At 54.9% G+C, this 23,706-nt stretch overlaps 1 protein-coding gene across 1 annotated transcript in view; it reads right to left on the bottom strand.

The window, feature by feature from the left end:
* LRP1 (LDL receptor related protein 1) overlaps positions 1-22,082 on the bottom strand; it is a gene marked incomplete at its 3' end in the record, with an annotated part of 77,381 nt that extends 55,299 nt beyond the window's left edge. The window contains 5 exon segments of the mRNA XM_031065133.1: positions 13,861-14,124; positions 14,277-14,405; positions 15,135-15,254; positions 17,436-17,573; positions 21,840-22,082. Coding sequence (XP_030920993.1) covers positions 13,861-14,124; positions 14,277-14,405; positions 15,135-15,254; positions 17,436-17,573; positions 21,840-21,999 — 811 coding nt within the window.
* Positions 22,083-23,706: the final 1,624 nt, after the last annotated feature.

Genomic DNA, 23,706 nt, shown 5'->3' with positions numbered 1-23,706 from the left:
ACCCAGGGCACCCACAGGGCACCCATGGCACCCCCAGCACCCATGGCATCCCATCCTCTGCTCCCCAGGGAGAGCAGCAGCCCCCAGACAAGCCAAAAACATCACACACAACCAGGAGAGCATCTGGTGTGAACACCAGGAGAGCATCCTGCAGAAACACTGGGAATTCATCCTGAAGGAATATTGGGAATTCACCCTGCAGCAACACTGGGAATTCACCCTGCAGAAACCCTAAGAATTCATCCCACAGGAATATGGGGAACTGATCCCTCAGGAATCCCAGAGGGGCAGGGGAAGCTCTGCCAGGGGCTGCTGCAGAAGGGGGTGGGCAGCAGGGAAGGGGCTCCAACAGCCCCACGAGATGGCACACGTGGCACCAAGGGCACATCCCACTGGGCAAGGTGGGAGCAGAGCTGATCCAGAGCTGCAGGGACAGCCTGGAGCAGGTGAGAGGCAGCACCTGGCAGGCAGCATGTGAGGATTTAATTAAACCAGTGAAAGCCAGTGAGTATTTAATTAAACCAGTTCAATCCGATCAACCCAACGTGCCTGAATTCCTGCCTGGCCAGGGCTCAGCTGCTCAGCCCCTCCTGAGCCTGCCAGGACAGAGGCCAGGCTGAGGGGCTGCATCTCCCGGAGATCCCAAGGGTTTTGGAGAGCTGTCCTTTGGTTTGGTGTCTCCCCAGACCCTGCATCACCACCATGGCAGCACCACAGTGAGAATGAACAGGGCAGGGACAGGGCAGAGCAGGGATGGGGCAGAGCAGGGATGGGGCACAGTGACCCCCCAGTCCCAGCACCCCAAGGCCAGCAGGACCTGGACAGCCCCAGAGGAGCAAGGATGGGGCACAGTTGACCCCCAGTCCCAGGACCCCAAGATCAGGAAGATTCAGAGAACCCTGGAGGACCAGGAATGAGCCACAGCATCCTGTCAGCCTGAGCACCCTGAGGTCAGCAGGACTCCCACAGCCCCAGATGAGCAAGGATGAGCCAGAACAGCCCCCCATCCTCAGGGCCCCAAGGTCAGTGAGACCCAGACAGCCCTGGTGGAGCGGGGCCAGACAGCACTGAATTATTAACCAACACAGCACGGAAAACACGAAGCAAGCCAGGAGGTTTTGCAATGCCCCCACCCCACCCTTGGTCCCGGGGCTCTCCATCCACAGAGCCGGGCTGGGATGAGCACACAGCGAGTTTGGGGGGCACAAACCCCAATCCCCATCCCTGAGCGAGCCAGGGCAGCTCATCCAGCTCATTTGTGGCCCTGGGGACAGGGATGGGGACAGGGATGGGGACAGGGATGGGAACACGGATGGGGACAGGGAGGGGACAGGGATGGGGACAGGGATGGGGACAGGGATGGGGACACGGATGGGGACAGGGATGGGGACAGAGATGCCGACACTGACCCCCCTGCTCCGGAAGGGCGAGGCTGCAGCGCCCGCAGTCACCACCCGGCGAGAGGCAGCTCGTAAAACCAAGTGGGAACAGCTCAAGCCAAGGAATGAGCATCAACCCCAAACCAAGCCTGGTGCAGGGCTTCCAACGTGCCAGGGCTGGCACAGGGTTTGGGGGGGCTCCTGCTCCAACCAGGACCCCCTAACTCCTGGGGCAAGAGGAATTGGGATGAAAACCTTCCAAGGAGGACACTACACCTCCTGGGGTAAGAGGGCTTGGGATGAAAACCACCTAAAAATGCACACTGGAGGGCCAAGGGCCAAGTTCTGCCCCTGAGACAGAGTCCTGCTGTCACCCACCACCCTTCCCTGCTCCCCAAACCCCCCTGTGACACGAGGAGGGGGGATTTTACATCAGCAAAGGGATGTAAAATCAAGTGGAAACAGCCCAAACCAAGGAATCAACCTCAAACAAGGAGGAAACAACCTCAATCAAGGCAAGGAATCAACCCCAAACAGGGTTCCAACGTGCCAGGGCTGGCACAGGGTTTGGGGGGGCTCCTGCTCCAACCAGGACCCCCCAGCTCCTGGAGCAAGAGGGGTTTGGGATGAAAACCACCTAAAAATGCACATTGGGGTCACATTCTGCCCCCGAGACAGAGCCCTGCTGTCACCCTGCTCCCCAAACCCCCCTGTGACGTGGGGAGGGGGCGGCAGGGCCCTGCTGGGGCGAGAAACACTCGAGCAAAGGGATGTGCAAGAATTAATTCCCCAAAAAAAGCAGGGCTTGGCTGGCGCCTGCGTGGCTGAGTCAGAGTCACAGGACCAGGAGGAGAGATCCAAGGCAGGGGTGGATGGGGAGCGTTGGCAGAACGGCTCAGGGGGCCCCCACCATGGCTCAGACCCCCAAATTCTCCTCCTTGAGGGGTCCAAGCACCTCTGTCCCATCCCAGAGCCCCTTTCCCACCTCTCCCTCCGAGCTGGAGCTGAGTCCAGCCCAACGCTCAAAGAGGAAAACGGCCAAAACAAGGCACAGAATTCCAGCCCCATGTTTCCCTCACACCCATCCTGCCCCAGACCAGGGGAAAAGAGGGTCCTGCTGCAGCTGGGGGTGTCCAGATGAGCCCCAGCTCCGAGCAGGGCAGCACAGGGCTGGGGATGATGCAAGCACTTGTTCCTCTCCCAGGCTTTATTTTTGCAGCTGGAAAGCATTACCCTCCTCAAAGGCTTTTGTTTTCCAGCTTTGCTCCTTCTCTCCCTGCTCACCATCCTCCCCTCTCCTTTGCAGGAATCACTTTTTATTTCTTTCTCATTACCACTGTTGTTTTAGCATCATCATCATCATCATTATTATTATTATTATTTTCAGCTCTTTCTTGTAGCCTCAGCTAAACCTGGATTTCCTCTCGAACTTCTGGGGGAAGCTAATTTAGAAAACAGCTATTTTTAACCCCTGGCGTTGGCTTGCAGACACTTTAACCCAGCTCCTTCTCAATTTTTGGAGAGGGGGGGAGTCTCCCCCAGTGTCCCCCATCAAGAATGGATGCCCAGGGATGGTCCCACGACCCCCCATGGCCATAAAAACACCCTTTGAACCCATCTGAGGGGACCAGCAGGGCTGACCCTGTCCCCTGGAAGGGTCATAGGTGATTTCCAGAGAGAATCCCAGGGGCAGAGACCACCCCCCTCCGTCCCAGAGCCCCCCTCGGGTGCCTCTCCCCCCCCCCCAAAAATTCCCATCCTGGAATGAATCCCTCTCCTTGCTCAACCTCGGCGATTGCGACACGCCGAGCTCATTTCCCAAGATTTATTTATTTGAGAGCCTTTGGAAAGGGAGCTGGTGGGGGCAGAGAGCGGGGAATTTCAGCTTTCCAAGGCTCTTCCTGGGACAGGCAGCCAAAAAAACCTCACAGGGACGGGGGCAGGGATGGGGTCCAGGCCAGGAGCCCCATTTGTGGGGAGGAGGTGGCCTTGCCAGCAGGGAGGGAGGATGGAGGATGACGGAACTTCATTAAAATTGCTCAACACGGGCGGGCTGGCAACTTCAGGAAACCCCAAAAGCCACCCTCACAGATGTTTCCTGGTTTCACACCCGCCAGGGCCCCAGTGATCCCCACCGAGCTGCTCCTGAGCTCCCTGCCACAAAACCTGGTCACACCGGGTTGGATTTTCCCTTTTTCACAGAGTCCCAGACTGGTTTGGGTCAAAAGATCATCTCAGTCCCACCTCAGACACCTTCCACTATCCCAGGTTGCTCCAAGCTCCATCCAACCTGGCCTTGGGCACTTCCAGGGATCCAGGGGCATCCCCACCCTCACAGGGAGGAATTTCTTCCCAAAATCTCCAGATCTCCAAAATTTCTTTCCAAAATCTCCACAATCCCACCTAACCCCACTCTGTGTCAGTGGGAAGCCATTCCCTGTGTCCTGTCACTCCAAGTCCTTGTCCCCAGCTCTTCTGGAGCCTCTTCAGGCACTGGAAGAAGCTCTGAGCTCTCCCTGGAGCCCCAGTGATCCCCACCGAGCTGCTCCTGAGGTCCCTGCCACAAAACTCTGTCACACTGAGCTTGCATTTTCCCCTTTCAGAGAATCTCAGACTGGTTTGGGTCAAAAGATCATCTCAGTCCCACCTCAGACACTTTCCACTATCCCAGGTTGCTCCAAGCTCCATCCAACCTGGCCTTGGACACTTCCAGGGATCCAGGGGAGGAATTTCTTCCTAAAATCCCACCTACCCCCCCTCTGTGTCAGTGGGAAACCATTCCCTGCGTCCTGTCACTCCAAGTCCTTGTCCCCAGCTCTCCTGGAGCCTCTTCTGGCACTGGAAGAAGCTCTGAGCTCTTCTCACCCCCAGCTCTCCCAGCCTGGCTCCAACCCTCCAACCCTGGCCTCCTTCTCCTGGTGGGATCCCAGAGCTCCAGGTGGGACAATCCCACTCCAAGAACTCCTTGACACAATTCCCACATTTCCCACTGGAGCTGCAACCCCAAAGTTCTCCCTCCCTTAACTGGATTTACCCCACTCCCAGTGAGGCACTGCAGGGCTGTGGGTTTGGTTTTTTGGTTTTTTTTTTTGGGGAAGGAGCTTTGCTGAGCTAGCAAATAACTTTGCTCTGCATGAATCAGTTGCTGTGCAGTCTGCAAACACATCAATTGTGGCCTGACAGGAGGAGGAAGGAAACACACAAAATCTTCCCTCGCATTAAACCCAGGGATTTCGACAGTGCTCAAACAGCTGCGAGGGGGATGAAGCCACCCAGCAGCTCCTCCGGGCTCCTGAAGCATTGAGCAAGGAAAAGGAGAAACCTCCTGTACCCACAGAGGTTCAACAAGCTCAGGAAAAAATCAAAACGGCAAAAAAAATCCCTGAATTCCAGAATCCCTGAGGTGGGAAAAACCCTCCAGGACCATCGAGTCCATCCCTGAGTGCCTCATCCAGATGTTCCTCAGACATCTCCAGGGATGGGCACTCCACCACCTCCCTCTCAATGCCTTACCATGAAGAAATTCCAACTCTTTCCATGAAGAAATTCCTCCTCAAACATGTGGATGTGGCACTTGGGGACAAGTTTCAGCAATGACCTGGCAGCTCTGGGTTAGTGGTTGGACTTGAGGGTCTTAGAGGGCTTTTCCAACTTTTCAATCCCCGAATTCCAGAATCCCTGAGGTGGGAAAACCCCTCCAGGACCATCGAGTCCATCCCTGAGTGCCTCATCCAGATGTTCCTCAGACATCTCCAGGGATGGGCACTCCACCACCTCCCTCCCAATGCCTGACAACCCTTTCCATGAAGAAATTCCTCCTGAAACGTGTGGACGTGGCACTTGGGGACACATTTTGGTGACAATCTGGCAGGGTTGGGTTAGTGGTTGGCTTTGAGGGTCTTAGAGGGTTTTTCCAACTTTAGATTCCAAGTCTGGGAGAAATTCCACTTCCATGCTACCCCTCAAGGGAGCATTCCCAGGAGAGCAGGACAGGGATGGAGGGCAGGAGAGGTCCCAGCTCTGCTTGAAGCAGCCAGAAACATCCCTGGGCACGGAGCTCTGACACCAAATCCTCGTTCCCATTCTGCTGAGGAGCATTTTCCCCCTTGGCCCAGCACAAGGGACAGAGGACAGAGATGGACCGACCACCACGGCCAACACCTGGCTTTAAATAACGAATAATGAAGAAATAAAGAAAAATAAAGAAATAAAGAATAATAAAGAAATAAAGAATAAATAAAGAAATAAAAAATAAATAAAGAATATTAAAGTCCTATAAACAGCTGGTTCTTGCTTCCCCAGCAAGCAGCCTTGACACAAATGAATAAAATTTAAATAACGAATAATAAATAATGAATAATAAAGAATAAATAACGAATAATAAAGAAATAATGAATAAAAAATAACGAATAATAAAGAATAAATAAGGAATAATAAAGAAATAAGGAATAATAAAGAAATAAAGAATAATAAAGAAATAAAGACTATTAAAGTCCTATAAACAGCTGGTTCTTGCTTCCCCAGCAAGCAGCCTTGACACAAATGAATAAAATTTAAATAACGAATAATAAATAATGAATAATAAAGAATAAATAACGAATAATAAAGAAATAATGAATAAAAAATAACGAATAATAAAGAATAAATAAGGAATAATAAAGAAATAAGGAATAATAAAGAAATAAAGAATAATAAAGAAATAAAGACTATTAAAGTCCTATAAACAGCTGGTTCTTGCTTCCTCAGGGTCAAGCAGCCTTGACACAAACCACAAAATCCACGGCTCACATCAGAGCTGCCCATCCACACCACATCCCACGGAGAGCAGCAAACACCACGTCCCCTGCTCCAGGCACAACCCACCCCAAAGGACGAGCAGGAACCGTGGCCAAATTGCCACCCAGCAAGAAAAGAAGCCTGGGAGGGCTGGGGGGTGGCCCCAAGAGCCCCCCCAGGCGCCCAGGGCACGCGGCCTGGGAGGAAAAACATCTTGGAAAAGTCGCCGAATATTTCGGCTCTGAAACGCCGGCGGCGCAGGAACGGAGGCTCGTCAGGAATGCAATCCCCAGGGCTGCTGAAATCCATCGGTTTCCTACTTTCCTTTTTTTTTTATAGGGAATGATCCGTTTGATACATTTACATAATGCCATAATCTGGAGGAATTTCTGTCTCTTTTCCCCCTCCACAGACATCCTCTCCCGAGGAGAACAAGCCCGTCTCTGTGACCCGGCCTGGATAAACACTGCTCCTGGGGACAATTTTCCTTAATTAGAAGTATGTTAACAGGACGAGCACAAAGACAAACTCCCGCCCCCGAGGGCGCCGGACGGACGGACGGACACCCTGAGGGTCCCCCCTGCTCCCAGGAACAGCCAAGTCCTTGTGTCCGAGCAGGGCAGGAAGGGGGAACGGTTGCCGCCACCACCACAGCCGGCACGTCAGCCTGGTTGCCTCAGCAAAGCAGGCTCAAAAATAAATAAATTCACCCCCCCCACACACCCCTTTCTGCTGAGATGTTTCTCTGAGAGGAGGAACCGCTGGGTGGAAGCTGGTGGACCTCAGCCAGGACGTCTGAGTCGGTGCTGGGATGGATCCCTGGGGCTCTGCGAGTGCTCACGCCCGACCTGAGCGAGCCAAATGTGCCTCAGGGGGTGACACAGCCCCCTCAGAGGGACATGCCAGCCTTGGGGACAGGCTGGAGCACTGCCCTTCTCCATAGAGCACTGGGACACCCCAGTCCACGGGCTGTCTGTGCCTTGGAACCCCAGTGAAGGGGAACCAAGGGATCACCAGAACCTCTCCAGCCCCTCTCTGACACCACCTCTGCTCCCCAGAGTGGGGACACCCCAAAATTGCCTCCTCTTCTCTATTCTGGTGCAGCACCATGGCTGCATCTCCCATGTCCAAGGGACCACCAGAACCTCTCCAGCCCCTCTCTGACACCATCTCTGCTCCCCAGAGTGGGGACACCCCAAAATTGCCTCCTCTTCTCTATTCTGGTGCAGCACCATGGCTGTATCTGAATGGGAATCGTGTCCAAGGGATCACCAGAACCTCTCCAGCCCCTCACTGACACCATCTCCAGCTCCTCAGGGTGGGGACACCCCAAAATTGCCTCCTCTTGAGGCCATGTTCTGCTCCATGGCTGCATCTCCCATGTCCAAGGGACCACCAGAACCTCTCCAGCCCCTCTCTGACACCACCTCCAGCTCCCCAGAGTGGGGACACCCCAAACTTTCCCTCCTCCCCATGTCCTGGCTCAACCCCACAGCATCCCTGCAGAGCCTGGCTGAGGCACAGGAGGTGGGAAGAGCAGGAACAGGGAATGGAATGAGCTGTGGAGGGCAGCCAAGGGACTGCTAATTACTCTGCCTTAATGAGCCCATTCCATGGGCACAAATATCCCACAGAGGCTGAGGGGGAGGCACGGGGGCACTTGGCTTCCTTCTGGGTGAGAGGAGAGAGACACAGGCTCGATGGGAACCCGGCACTGGGGTGATCTGGGGGGGAGGAGAAAGCAGAAATGGGGCCAGGAGGGGTCCCAGGGGGCTCCTGCAGTGAGCCTGGCACGAGGCAGAGCAGGATGGACACACAGACGTGTGCTGGGACAGACAGATGTGTGCTGGGACAGACACGCTCCTGTCCATGTGAAATCAAACCCATCTCTGGGCATCCTGATGACTCAGGACATTTGTGTCACCCTTTTGTCCCCAGCAATGTGGGAATGCAGCTCAGCCCTGCCACCACAGCCTGGGGGGGGGTTTCAGGGGGTCTCAGTCCCCTTTGGGGGATTTATTTCTGTTCCCCACGAGGGGAAACAGCAGGAAAGGGGAGTCAGAGGTGCTGGGCAGAGCCACAGCGGGGTCCTGAGTGTCAGATCTTCGTTAACAGACTGATTAAAGTCACCATCGTGATGTTGTCCCCTGCCACACAATGAGCTGGTGTGAGTGTACAGTCCCAGACAGTCCCTGTGTCCTCCATCCCCTGTTCCCCCCATCCCCTTCTCCCATTCATCCCCTGCTCCCATTCATCCCCTGCTCCCATTTACCCCCTTCTCTCTCCCATCCCCTGATTTCCCCCATCCCCTGCTCTCCCCTATCCCCTTTTCCCCTCCATATCCTGCTCCCATTTATCCCTCACTCCATTTACCCCTTGCTCCCATTTATCCCCTGGTCTCCCCTGTTCCCTGATTTCCTCTATCCCCTGCTCTCCCCCATCCCCTGCTCCCATTTATCCCCTGATTTCCCCCATCCCCTGATTTCCCCCATCCCCCTGATTTCCCCTCCATGTCCTGTTCCCATTTATCCCCTGCTCCCATTTATCCTTTGCTTCCATTTTATCCCCTGCTCCCATTTATCCCCTTCTCTCTCCCATCCCGATTTCCCCCATCTCCTGCTCTCCCCTATCCCTTCTCCCCTCCATGTCCTGCTCCCATTAATCCCTTGCTCCCATTTATCCTCTGCTCCCATTTATTCCTTGTTCCCATTTATCCCCTGCTCCATTTATCCACTGTTCTCCCCTATCCTCTGCTCTCCCCCATCCCCTGCTTTTCCCTGTCCTCTGCTCTCCTCCATGTCCTGGTCCCATTTATCCTGTCATCCTTTATCCTCTGTTCCCATTTATCCTCTGTTCCCATTTATCCCCATCCCATTTATCCTCTGTTCCCATTTATCCCCATCCCATTTATCCTCTGTTCCCATTTATCCCCCATCCCATTTATTCCCTTCTCTCCCTCACACCCTCTGCTCTCCCCCATCTCCCACTTTCCTTCCTCACTGCAACAAGAACAGCCACAAACAGCTAAAAAAGAAAGAAATAAAAAAAAAAAAAAACCAACAGAAAGGAACCACGAGATGAAGTTACCAATCATCCCCCTCTCCTGCCAAGTGAGTTCACGTCGGAGCCTCTTTCTTGGCCAGGATGAGGCAGCAAGGAAGAAAAACAGCTTTCCATGCAAAGTGGGGGAAGAAATGTACTTGGATTCCTCTGCAGAGCAACACGGCCCTGAAATCAATCTGTCCCAGCTCCTCTCTCTGCCTGCTGGCACAGGGACAGCCCATTCCAAGTGACACTGAAATGGAGTCAATGAAAACACCCCCCGAGCTGGGCGGCTTGGGATTGATGCTGCCCAGGAAGGGATTTTAATGCTGGCCAGATTGTTGGTGTTTAGGGTTTATAATGCACTCAGGATCAAATGTCCTGATATTTCAAACCCTTTCCCGGGGGTTTGTTTTAGAAAGGAAAACAACAAAGCTTAAATTGAGAAATAATAAATCGTGGCACCTCTGCAGCCTTCGCCCAGCAGCCCTGCAAGGAGCCTGCTGAGCTGCAGAGTTGGTGACTGCTCCTGCTGGGAAGGAGAAGAGCTGGACTGGGAAACCAGTGATGGATGGGAAGGAGCAGTGCTGGACTGGGAGAGCAGTGATGGGACTGGGAGAACAGAGATGGGACTGGGAAGGAGCAGAGCTGGACTGGGAGAGGAGTGCTGGGACTGGGAAAGCAGTGCTGGACTGGGAAGGAGCAGTGCTGGACTGGGGGAACCATGCTGAGAGTGGAAATGAGCAAAGCTGGGACTGGGAAAGCAGGGCTGGGACTGGGAAGGAGACTGGGAGAACAGAGATGGGACTGGGAAAGCAGTGCTGGGACTGGGAGAGTGGCACTGGGACTGGGAAGGAGCAGAGCTGGACTGGGACAGCAGTGCTGAGACTGGAAGAGAAGTGCTGGGACTGGGAAAGCAGAGCTGGACTGGGAGAGAAGTGCTGGGACTGGGAGAGTGGCACTGGGATTGGGAGAGCAGAGCTGGGACTGGGAAGGAGCAGAGCTGGACTGGAAAGCAGAGCTGGGACTGGGGGAGCCATGCTGAGCCTGGGAAGGAGCAGTTTTGGTACAGGAGAGCAGTTCTGGGACTGGGAGGGAGCAGTGCTGGACTGGGAGGGTGGCACTGGGACTGGGAAGGAGCAGCAGCAGAGCTGGGATGAGGCAGTGCCAGCACAATCACTGCATTTCCTGGCATCACCAAGCTCAGCTGCCGATCAGATCCTCCCAGTTCTGACCGCGCGAAAAAAAAAAACCACAGGAAAGGGGAAAAAGAAACCAAAAGAGAGTGAGAAGGGGAGGGGAGGGGCAGGGACAGGGACAGGGCAGCCACCCCAAGAGCCAGGGACAAGCCCAGAGCTCTCACTCCTGGCACGTGTTCCCCAGTATTTTTCCACAGTGCAAGCAAAGGGCTCCTGCCTTGCCCTGAGTGTCACCCGAGCACAGAGCACCGGAGACGGGGATTTAACACCTCTGTCAACGCCAGCACGGGGACCAGAGGTGACCAGCACAGCCCTGGCCTGCTGCCAGCTAAAGGTGGCATCCTAAGGACAGTCCTGAGAGGTGTCCCCACCTCCTGGTGTCACCTCTGGGGACAGGGACGTGAATCTGATGGAAGGAGGCACAAACCCCCCAGCACAGCTGCTTTTCCTCCCTGGCTCCATAGCCCAGGATTGCTCAAGGATGTGATCCCTGAGAAACAACCCCAGGATGGGGCGACAAGGCCAGCAGGATAAGCTTGGAGAGCTGGGGGAGCAGAGAGTTCTGGCCACGACACAAAAAGCAGCAGCACAAGAGCCCAGCAACAGATTTTAATTATTATTTTTTAGTGCTCTGTTTGGCTCAGAAACTCCTTGGAAGCCCAAGTGCAAACAAACAAGGACATTGTCTGGGGAAACACGTGGAGGTTGGAATCTGCTTGAGAAAACCCACGGGATCACAAAGTCCTCGGAGGTCAAGGAGCTGCCACGGAGCACTGAGGGTCCAAGGGGAGCTGTGACAGGTCCCCAACTGTCCCCTGCCCCACTCCAGAGGGGTTTAGGGCTGACAGGGGGTTCAGAGTGAACCCCCCTGTGCCATCATGATGCTCCAAGGGGTCAGGACAGCCTGAGCCTCTGTCCTTGAGCCTGCCAGGCATGGAACACTGCAGGATTGTCACACGGAGAGGAGGAGAGGGACAGCAGGATGGGAGGAAGGATAAAACAAGTTCCTCTTGTTACAATTCAGCGCTGGCAGGAAGGACGAGCCCTTCCCCTGCCTCATTCTCATCACGGGGGTGAGCACAGAGGGACACTGGGCACCCAGGACGGTGCCACTTCCAAGGTCCCTGTGGAGGTGGGGACAGGCTGGACCCCTCCCCACATCGTCCCTCCTGTGCTGGCCATTGGCACCAAGCCCTGAGGTACCCAGAGCCCCCCAGCCCAACTGATGGTGGAAATGATCCAATTCCAACACAAAACAGGAATTTTTGTAAGAGAAATGGATGGAAAGCTTCACCAGCCTCTGATTTTTAGTATCCCCAGAAAAAGACCTGGGGGTAGGGAAGCAGCCCTGAGGTACCCAGAGCCCCCCAGCCCAACTGATGGTGGAAATGATCCAATTCCAACACAAAACAGGAATTTTTGTAAGAGAAATGGATGGAAGGCTTCACCAGGCTCTGATTTTCAGTGTGTCCCTGATAAAAAGACCTGGGGGTAGGGAAGCAGCCAGCTCAGATCAAGTGAGGAAATCACTGCCTGTGACAAACATCCACGGGCAGCGAAGTGGGAGCCGAGGGGGAGGCGCTGCAGGAAGCCCTGAGGAGAGCAGAAATCTTTGGGAGTGTAAAGACCAAGGGGAACAATAAAGCTCCGAGGACATCGGGTTGTGCCAAGGGCTGTTAACAGCCCTCATTTACCACGTCTCCCACGGCACAAGTGACAGAAATCTCTGCAGGACAGGGAGGCAGGGGAGCCATCGGAGCCAGGCTCATCCCAGGGTCTCCCCCTGCTGCTCTCCAGCCCCTCAGCATCAATCTCCCCCCATCAGAGTGGTTTGCAGCTCAAACCCCATTAGCAGCAGGCACCGGGGAGGCCCCCACTCCTGCTGGGAGCAGCTAATGCCATAAAGAAGGAAATAAAGAGGGAAGGCACTAATTGGATTCACAGTGTCCTGCAGGAGAGTGACATTATCTCCTCATCCTCACCCCAGCTCCCTCAGTGCTGGGGGAATTCACTGCTCCGCTTCCTTTGTGATGCACCAGCCTTGCTCTGAGGGAGAGGGGCACCTAAAGAGACCCCCAAAATCCCAGGGACACCCCTAAATCCCAGGGACACCCCTAAATCCCAGGGACACCCCTAAAATCCCAGGGATACCCCTAAAATCCCAAGGAAACCCCAAAATCCCAGGAGGGGAGCAGGAAGCTGAGCCCTGTCCTGCTCAACTCCACGTTATCTACGGCCCGGGAGAGCAAAGGGTGAGGCCTCTCCCTAAAAATACACCCAGCCCTAAAAATACACAGGGTGAGCTTCAATTAACTGTGCACACACAGCCTCAGCAGCAGCCACAGCCTGCCCAGCCCTGCCACACACAGAGCCCAGGACCCCCGGGACCACCAGGACCCCCGGGACCCTCAGGACCCCCCAGAACCTCAAGGACCCCCAGGATCCCCAGGACCCCCAGGACTTCCAGGACCCCCAGGATCCTCAGGATCCCCAGAACCTCCAGATCCCCAGGACCCCCAGGATCCCCAGGATCTCCAGAACCTCCAGGACTCCCAGGACCCTCAAGATCCCCAGGATCCCCAGAACCCCCCGGACCTCCAGATCCCCCAGAACCCCAAGGATCCCCAGGATCCCCAGGACCTCCAGGACCCCCAGGATCCCAGCTCAAACCCCACTCCCCTCAGCACAGAATCCCTCTCAGCTCTTAGATCCACCCAGGACCTTCACTCCTTTGCAGAAATCTGTCCATCCCAATTTGCTGGATGAGCCATTGCTCACCCAACAGGCGCCACTGGAAGCCTCCCCGTTTTCAGGAGGCAAAAGACACCCCCAGGGGAAGCAAAAACCTGACAGAGACCCACTGCAAGCCCCAGATCCCCCAGTTCCACCCCAAACGATTTGGGCAAAGGATAAAAGCGGTGACAGGAATGGTGTCCCACATCCCAGCTCTCCCCAGCTGCGGCACTCACTGCTCTGTGCATTCATGGAAGGTGCTGGAAGCCCACAGGGACCCCTCAGAGAGCACCAAAATCCCAACCAGTAACTCCCCCTCCCATCCTGGCTGCAGAGCTGGGAGCAGCAAACCCAAACTGGACACGGAGCTGTGACCACACTCGTTCTGGCCACCAGCAGAGGGAAATGCCACCAGCCACTCACAGCATGACTCAGTGGCACCCACAGAGGCACCTTTGGGTTGGGAGTTTGTTCTTGGTCACTTTTTGGGGTGGGACTTGGTCATTTTTATGGGGTGGGACCAAAGAAAGCAAGAGCTCCATCCCAAAACCTGCTCCACTCCTCCCTGTATCATTTCTCCTCATATCTGCACACCAAGAAATTACTAAACTGGATGAAAATAATAACAAAAGGAAAGGGAATGACCTGTGGCAAGCTGCCTCCTTCCCAGTTCCACCCACCACGGCCTGGGAATTGGGGATGGGGGAGCAGGACGGGGAACAGACACTCACGGTGCAGGCTCAGGGAGATGTTGATGGACCTTTCCTCCACAAAGCCCTTCAGGTTGGGGATCTTGGCACACTTGAGGATGGTCTGGGAGGCACTGTCCCCCACGTGGACCCAGCAGACCGTGTCCTCCACGTAGTTGAAGTCCATGGCCGTGGTCTGCTTGGCACTGGTGGGGGTGATGTTGGGCACGGGGGCCCCGCTCAGGTACGTGGCCAGGATGTTCTGGGAGTTGGCAATGAGCAGCACAGGAGGGCGATCCACAGGCTCTGGGGACAAAAAGGCGACAACAGGGTCAGGGCACAGCTCAGTCCTGTGGGTGTAACCCCAGGGAAGAGCCCAGTGTGGAGAATTCAGGGGGCCATGGTGTGCAGAGCTGCCCTGAGGCACCGCCTGAAGCTCTCCCTGTTGAGGCTCTCACCATTCTTGGCTTTGCAGGATCTGTTGTCTGGCTGCAGGAGATAGCCCTCGACACAGCTGCACGTGTAGGAGCCCTCTGTGTTGGTGCACGTCTGGCTGCAGGTCCCATACACGGTGCATTCATCAAAGTCTGGGAAAGAGAGGGAAAAAAACCAATCTTGGACCAGAATAAAACCCTCCTTTGCTGCTTGAAGAGGAAATGAAGCTCCACAGTTTCTCCAAGGTGGAGCTTGAGAGGAGGGGATGATGCCTGAGCCAAAGGGACCCTCACAGCAGCCTGCCAGGGAATCCCATCCCATGGATCCCATCCCATCCCATAAATGCCATCCCATCAATCCCATACCATGGATCCTATCCCATAAATCCCATCCCATCCATCCATCCATCCATCCATCCATCCATCCATCCATCCATCCATCCATCCCATGGATCACATCCCATCCCATCCCATCCCATCCCATAAATCCCATCCCATCACATCCCATAAATCTCATCCCATCACATAAATCCCATCCCATGGATCCCATCCCATAAATCCCATCCCACAAATCCCATAAATTCCATAAATCCCATCCCATGGATCCCATCCCATCCCATAAATCCAATCCCACAAATCCCATCCCATCAATCCCATCCCATCAATCCCACCAATCCTACCCCATCCCATAAATCCCATAAATCCCATAAATCCCATCCCACTCCATCCCATAAATCCCACCCCACCTGCCCCGTGCTGACCCCAGCTCTCCCCATGCCCTTTCTCAAGCCCCAGCGCTGCTGCCAGCAGTGACATCGGCCCCGTCCCCAAGGAGCCACCGTCCCCAGGGGGGACCGAGGGCTCTGCCCAGCCCAGCCCCACCTCTGCAGCTCCTCCTGTCCTCAGCCAGCTGGAAGGAGTGGTTGCAGTAGCACACGGGGCCGGACAGCGTTGGGGCACAGTGGTGCTGGCAGCCCAGAGCTGAGCAGTTGGCCAGTTGCTCTACAGGGATGGAAGAGAGAGGATGTCAGCCAGGATGGACACCAAGCACCAAGGGTTGGGTGAGCAGCATCACCAGACCCCATCAGGATCACCTAACCCAATTAGGAACACCTAACAGGGAGCAGGGGTCGGGGTGACAATTTGGGGTCATGGCTCAGGGTCACAGCTTGGGGTGATGGCTTGGGGTGATGTCTCAGTGTGACAGCTTGAGGTGATCACTTGAGGTGACAGCTCAGGGTGATAGCTCAGGGTGATTGCTTGGGGTGACAGCTTGGGGTGATGCCTCAGGGTGACAGCTCAGGGTGACAGTTTGAGGTGATCGCTTGGGGTGACAGCTTGAGGTGACAGCTCAGGGTGATAGCTCAGGGTGATTGCTTGGGGTGACAGCTCGAGATCATGGCTCAGGGTCACAGCTTGGGGTGATGTCTCAGTGTGACCACTCGAGGCGATCACTTGGGGTAACAGGTCAAGGTGACAGCTTGGGGTGATGGTTTGAGGTCACGTTTTGGGGTGACAGCTCGAGATGATTGCTTGAGGTGACAGCTCAAGGTGACAGCTCAGGGTGATCACTTGGGGTGACAGCTTGGGGTAATGCCTCAGGGTGACAGCTCGAGGTGACACCTTGAGGTCACAGCTCACCTGCCCACGCCTGGGGCAGTGGCAGGCTGGGACTTGCAAGCAGCTGCCAGGAAATGCAGGAAATGCAGGAAATGCCTCCCTGGGGTGGCACCAGCCGCGGGCAGCGGGGGACTCAGCACCCAGCTCAAGCCCCCCTGAGGGCTGGCAGCCCCAGCGTGCCCAAACCTGCGAGCACCAGGTGCCCAAAGCCCTGAGCAGCTGCCCCAGCACGGCTCACGTGGCTCAGAAAAATCAGATCCCACTTAAGTAACGAGAGCTCTCGCTGAAATATTAATTCTCATCTCAAGCACAGCTGCAGGAGCTGCTCCCGTGGGATTCAGGCAGTGGAAAGGAGCTGGATCCCAGCAGGGAGCAGCTCTTTGGGGTCAGAGGTGCTGGTGGAGCAGGACAGGAGCCCCCCAGGGCAGGCAGGGAAGGGTTGGGGAGCAGCGAGGCTCTGGAACACAAGGTCAGCCCAGGACACACATTTCTGAGCGATTAATCTGCACAGCAGCACGCCGGTTTAGGGAGTTTTCCAGCAGGATTAGCCACAGGGACAGGCCAGGAGCAGGGCACAAAGCTCCTGGAAATTAGGAAAAAGAACCCCACAGTGGTATCTCTTATCTGGACCAGAACCCCAGGCCTGGAGCTTTTAAGCCCAGGAGACAATGCAGCTATTTCATGGCTGCAGGCTCAGGAATGATGGGCATTTCACTTCCAAGTAGCTCTGGATAATCTCTGGATCTGTGGCTCTGCTGAGCTGAGTGTGGTGGGGTTGAAATTCAACAGGAGAAAACAGGAACCTCATCACTCCTCCCCCATTGGGGCAGCCCCCCTTTCCTGGGACCCCCAAACCTCTGTTTCTGGTTGCATCTCACAGCACTCATTTGAGAAAAAAATACATTTTTATGGATCCACTGGTATTGCACCAGCACCAAACCATGACAGCTGAGTGTGGTGGGGCTCACACTCAAGAGAAAAAAACAGGGACCTCATCACTCCTACCCCACTGGGGAGAACCCCATGGGGCAGTCCCCCTTTTCCTGGGACTGTGGGACCCCAAACCTCTGTCTGGTTGGGTTAGGGTTAGGGTGAGGGTTAGGGTTATCTCACAGCACTCATTTGAGAAAAATCTATTTTTATAGTATTGCACCAGCATCAAACCATGACAGACCGTGCTGAGCTGAGTGTGGTGGGGCTCACACTCAACAGGAGAAAACAGGAACCTCATCACTCCTACCCCATTGGGGCAGTCCCCCTTTCCTGGGACCCCAAACCTCTGTTTTTGGTTGGGTTAGGGTTAGGGTTAGAGTTAGATTTAGGGTTATCTCACAACACTCATTTGAGAAAAATATATTTTTATGGCTGCATTGTTATTGAGCCAGCATCAAACCATGACAGCTGAGTGTGGTGGGGCTCTCACTCAAGAGGAGAAAACAGGAACCTCATCCCAAAACAGGACCCTCATCCCAAAACAGGAACCTCATCCCAAAACAGGACCTCCTACCCCATTGGGGGGTACCCCATTGGGGACCCCCCCTTTCCTGGGACCCCCAAACCTACCCCTGCAGTGCGGGCCCTCGTCGGAGCCGTCGAAGCAGTCGTGGAGGCCGTTGCAGAGTTTGCTCATGTGGATGCAGAGCTCTGTGCCCAGGCAGTTGTGCTCATTGGGTTGGCAGCGGGACACTTTGCTCTGGGGACCTGCAGGGCACCAAAGGGCACAGGGGTCAGCATGGGGATTGTGGCTCTCTGGGTGCCAACTCTTGCCTTGTCCCGAGGCTGTGGCACATGTGGGGGGCCCCTCTGAGCCCAGCACAAGGAGATTTAATCTCCATTATTAACTGGAAAAATTACAAAGGAAGGCAGGTTTTATTTTTAAGCTCCTCTGAAAAGAAGCAAGGCATGGAGAAAAACAACAAACACACCAGAAATCCATGAATGGCCTGAAACCCCAGGAAAAGCTCCTGCAATGCTTCACCCCAGGCTGGAGGTGGCTGCAGGGGTGACAATGAGCCCTGGCACAGCCCCTGCAAATCCTGACCCCTCTCCCTGCCCCAAATCCACATTTCAGGGCTGAACACCAGAGCTACCAACACATCTCTGCCCAGCCAAAACACTGAAATCTCATTTTCCAGGGGCTCTTTGTGCCTCACCCTCCCCTCAGCAGGGCTGGCAGAAATAGCTCAGTGGATCCCCCCGGGCCCCCACGAGCAGTGAGAAGGGGGGATCCACAGAACTATTTTGGTGCTATTTCCACAGCACACACACCATGTCCAGGCACGGTCCCATTTTAGCCCAGTCACCTTCACCAGGAGCTCCAACAGCAGAGTTTGCCCTAAATAAGCTCCAGCTCTCCTTGGAGAGGAGTGTGACATCTTACACAGAGCTCTGTGTGCTGGTACATCCTCATCCCACACCTCTGAGGGACACTGGGTGTGATCCCTGGGCTAAAGGAGGGGATAAAAGCCCTTGGAAGCACAGGGGGATGTGGGAAGGGAACCACAAAGCTCAGGATTTGTGACCCCTTCCCCTCCCAAACTGAGCAGAATCTTCCATCCCAGCCAAAACTTCCCTCTGTCCATCCTGGGCAGTGATCCCCATTCCAAGCTCAAGGGATGCCTGGAAAATGGGAATTTAACAATTTAACAGGTTCTAGATGCCAGAACTCTCCCCTGAGTCTCAAACACATCCCAGTGTGCTCCCAGTGAGCAGACTGGCCTGGCACTGGGGTGAGGGGATCCTCCTCTGTCACAGCCAGCAGGGATTTGAGCTTCCCCTCTTTCCCACTGCCAGATTCCTGGGAGAATTCCTTACTGGGTGCCACTGCACAGATTTATTTTTTGCAGAGGGTTGGGCCCACAGTAATTGCAAATTATGGGTTAATTAAATAACATCGATATATGGACCAGGAGAATGGAGGGGCTGGAGTGAAGAGCCCAATTCATCAGTCAGAACTGCTCTGCCGTGTCCATTATTCCCTGCAAAGAGCCTGGATCAAACCACTTATCCCAAACAGGGGCAGGATTAATCCACAAGCCACTTTGTTTGCTTTTGACCGTGTTGGCGCTAATAAATGAGCCAATTTATTACATGTGACAAGCTTGTGGTACACCCCAAGGAGCTGAATTAGATAGGAATGTTTAACCTCAAAAAACCACTCGGGGGAAAAAAAAAAGGATAGGAAAAAAAAGCAATTCTTCCTCCTTCTGCAGTTGATTTGGCAACAGCCCAGGGAGATGCAGATGGGGTGGAAAACACAATGAGGGAAGAGCTGGAGGAGCAGGGGTGGGATGATCCCACTTGGTGCCATCAGGGTGGACATGGATGGCAGCACTGAGGGTCCTGCTGGTGCCTCGGGGTCACTTCAGAGCTCATCAGGACCATGCCAGGAGCAGATCCAGCAGGGCAAGATGAGCGATCCAAGGTATCCTGAACCCCCAGATCAATGGATGGACCAAGCAGGCACAACCAATTCCTCCCTCAGAGCCCCTCATCTTTGATCTCCAACAGGATGGAGGCTCCTGTCCAAGTGTTTTCCTCTCAGGAAAGCTCCGTGGAGCAAAAAACTGACGGTGCAAGAACCGTGTGCGAGCCGCTCGCAGCAAACGAGCAGCACTGGGGACAGGAAAAGGGACTCGAACAAAACCAGGGAATACTTCAAAGGAAGGGACCTGAGCAAAGCCAGGGAGTACTTGAAAGGATTCCCCCGGGAGGAAAAGCTGGCACGTGCCTGACAGAATTTCAAGAGCTCCAACAGGAGAACGCAAACACCGCCAGGCTCCGGAACCTCGGCAGGAGCAGCACTCACAGCCCGGCTCAAACACAGATTAAATGAGTAATAAAAGTAAAAAATGAGAGAAATAAAAGTCATTTTCTCCCTTGCCAGGGAGATAAGAGAGATGAGAGGCTGCTGGAAGCCTCGGTGCCGGGGTGGACTGAGAAAAGCCGGCCTGGCAATCCTGGAGATAACAGGGGCTGACAGGTTGGGAGTGAGCCTGGGCAGGAGCAGGGAGGCTCCACTCATCCCCTGGGCACACAGATGTGCCCTGGCACCCCAATGTCCATGTCCTGGGGGGCACAGCATCGCCCTGACTCCCTCACAGTGTCTAGAAGTGGGAACTGGGGGAGGTGGGCAGAGCCACTGAGGAAGGTGCAGCCCCTCCAGAGATCAGCTGGGGAGGGAACTGCGCCTGAAGAACTGAGAGATTCCGAGGTTTGGGGTCTGTGGTGGTGATAAAACACACAGACCCCATCCCAGACATGGTGGTGAGGAGAGAGGAGATGCCAGGCTGTGGTCTGTGTGCCACAGATGCTCCAAATTCCTTGTTCTGGAAGTGCCAAGTGTGTTCCAGGAGGCACAGGGGCATCAGGGATCCTGTGTCCTCCAGGGATGAACCATCAGGGGTCTTGAACCAAACCGAAGAGTCTTCCAACATCCATGACCTCCTCACAGAGGGACACAAAGTGCATCCACAGCACCAGAGGCTGCTCCTGACACCAGCCCCAGGGAAGAGAGGAAGAAGGTGGAGAGGGAAGAGCATCCAAGGGGTCCGTGCTGCGGTCACCTGTCCCCATGGATGGAGCACAGATGCACGCAGCGAGCAGAACATGCCAATCAGGACGGATTTCTTCCAGCCTCTGAGTCCTCCTGCTGTAATTTTCCAGGGCTGCTGATTGACTGGAGGCAGGCAGCCCATCCCAGCCCCCCATCCCTCCCACGGAGGGGCCGTTGCATCATTTTTGCCTTAAGGAATAAACAAACGCAGAGCCGAACCAGGAACTGCTCTGGAGGACACGCTTCTGCCAAGCACAGCGTGAAGGGGGAATCCGGGATGGGGGACAAGGAGATTCTGCTGGGTTCTGTGGTGGCTCTGTCCATGTGGGACATGGGGACGGGTGGTTCTTTGCTCCAGCCTGGCCAGAGCAGAGCTCCCAGCACAGCAGGACTGGTGTAGCTGCCATCGCTGGTGTCACCACAGCTCTGACCCCTCTGCAGACAACCCCTAACTCCCAACCCCACACCTCACCTAACCCATCCCAGTTTCCTCCCAGAGTGATTCCACCACCCCATGTGAGGGAGCACCTCCAGAGCTGTGCCCACCAGTGAGCCCAACACAGCATCTTAATCCCAAAACCCATCTGGGACAGCGATGTCCCCTGGCCAGCTGCTCCCTGGGACTCCCAGAGTTCTCCCTCCCTCATTCCCCATGCCCAGGAATGCTGGAATGCTGAGGTGCTGAGGGTGAGGATGACACTGCTGCTGACTCTTCCTTCCTCGTGCACATCCATTTTGATGGGAACAAAAATAATGAGTGATCCCCCGGTCCCAGGAGGCTGGGATGGAGCTATGGACGGATGGATGGACGGACGGACGGATGGACGGACGGACGGATGGATGGATGGATGGATGGATGGATGGATGGATGGATGGATGGATGGATGGATGGATGGATGGATGGATGGATGGATGGATGGATGGATGGATGGATGGATGGATGGATGGATGGATGGATGGATGGATGGATGGATGGATGGATGGATGGATGGATGGATGGATGGATGGATGGATGGATGGATGGATGGATGGATGGATGGATGGATGGATGATGGATGATGGATGGATGATGGATGGATGGATGGATGGATGGATGGATGGATGGATGGATGGATGGATGGATGGATGATGGGTGGATGGATGGATTGATGGACGGATGGAGGGACAGATGGACAGAATGGACACCCCCCACCCCAAGGGGCTGCAAGGCAAGCTGAGGTAGAACATTGTGCAATGTCTGCCTGGGGTCCTGTAACACCCGTGGAGAGATGGAGCAAATCCAGAGGAAGGGGAAGAGGAAGAGGAAGGGGAAGGGGAAGGGGAAGAGGAAGAGGAAGAGGAAGAGGAAGAGGAAGAGGAAGAGGAAGAGGAAGAGGAAGAGGAAGAGGAAGAGGAAGGAAAGGCATACATACATATCTCGGGAGATTCATCCGAGCCATCCGGACAATCCTTCTCCCCGTCACAGCGCCAGCCCTTAGATATGCACGTGATCTGATCTTTGCATGCAAACTGTTTGGGGCTACAAGTCTTCGGTGCTGGATGAAAAAAAGAAATAAGGATAATAAACAACATCAGTTTCTTCCCAAGGACAAGTTTGTTTCAAAAGAAAAATCAAATTTCAATTAAAGGCCAAGATTGGTTTGGGGTTTTTTTTTGAGGGGATGATTTCTTTCCTATGGCTTGGCAGAAGTTTGAGCCTGGCACCAGATCCATCAAGCTCGCCCCTAAGGAAAGGAGGAAATTTAAGCTGGAGCATTAATTACACTGGGAGAAAACAGGAGTCGAGCACTGTGATGCGCTCGCAGATTTTAAAGATCATTTAACTTGGATGAATTAGCTCCTGGGAGCCAGAGGCGCTTCATTTTCTGTGCTAGGCAAGAGAAAAACAGGGCAAAAAACAAGAAAAGCCAAATGAGAACAAATTAAGAAGTAATGGTTTTTTAAATCATGAGGACGGCAGCAGGATGGGGATCCATCCATCCCATGGATGGACCCCGGGGAAGGCTGACCCCACATCCCTCATGGGACACACGGGGAGGGAAAAGGGACAGAGGGAAAAAACCGGCAGGAAAAGCCAAAATCCAGAGTGTGGGGAGGGGGAAAGGCTGGGAAGAGGCTCCTGGCTGTGCCTTGGGGGGTGTCACTGAAATGGAGGGGACATTGCACCCCCCAAACAATGGGGGTGCAATGGGGGTCACTGAAATGGGGGGGCAGGGGGTCACAGCTATGGGGGTCACAGCCATGGGGGTGTCATTGCCATGGGGATCACTGCCATGGGGGTCACTACCATGGGGGGAATCACTGTCCAGTCCCAGTCCTGGGGGTGGCCAGAGTTCCTGCAAACCCAAGGCAACTGTGAGCCCTTGTTCAAGCAAAGGCAGCCGCACACGCAATTCCCAAAACATTCATCTCGTGGCATCCCTGCTCTCCTGCCAAATTCCCCTCTCCCAGGATCCACCTCACTTCCTGCTCAGCCCAGGAAAGGGGGGGGGATCTGTGCCTGCATCCTCCTCCTGCCACGGGGCTGCTGCGAGGGGAGAGGATGGGGATGATGCTGTCCCTAATCCCCATCCCATCCCTGAAGGGTGGGAGGACGCTTCCCACCCTGTCACAACCCTCAGAGCTGCACAGGGCTTTGCCTGATGCTGTTTGCTGTGCTGGGAGTGTGGCTCCTCCTGCCAACCTTGCTTCTCCTGCCTCCCTTCCCTTCCTCCCCTGCTCACCGGCGGCGTGGGAGCTGCTGCTCGGCACTGCCAAGATGGAGACAGGACGGATCAAAATGGATGGAGCATCCCTGGCCTTCCTCTACACCTTTCCAAGCCTGTCCCCTTTCCCTTTCCTCCCACCAGGCTCAGGGACAGGATCCTCTGCTCCAAATCCAGCCCTTCCACCTCCTCTTCACGCAGAGCTCATCTGATGCCTCCATCTCCCAGCCACAGGCACATCCAAGACAGGATTCATTAAGAAAACGTGGCCTTCCCCTCCACCTTTCCTAGGCACAGCCCGAGCCTGTCCACCTTTCCCTTTCCTCCCACCAGGCTCAGGGACAGGATCAGAGGATCCATCTTGGCTCCAAATCCAGCCCTTCCACCCTCTCTTCACACAGAGCTCATCTGACGCCTCCATCTCCCAGCCACAGGCATCCAAGGCAGGATTCATTAAGAAAACCACAGCAAAGAGCTGAGACTCTCCTGGATTTCCTGCTCCTCCTCATCCTCCCAGGTCTCCAGTAGCCACAGGGTGACCTGTGGCTGGGGGAGGCACTCCCACCCACACGGC

This window comes from Geospiza fortis, unplaced genomic scaffold, assembly GCF_000277835.1.
Source record: "Geospiza fortis unplaced genomic scaffold, GeoFor_1.0 scaffold82, whole genome shotgun sequence".
Classification (NCBI taxonomy): Eukaryota; Metazoa; Chordata; class Aves; order Passeriformes; family Thraupidae; genus Geospiza; species Geospiza fortis.
This window is presented reverse-complemented; position numbering and strand designations above follow the sequence as displayed.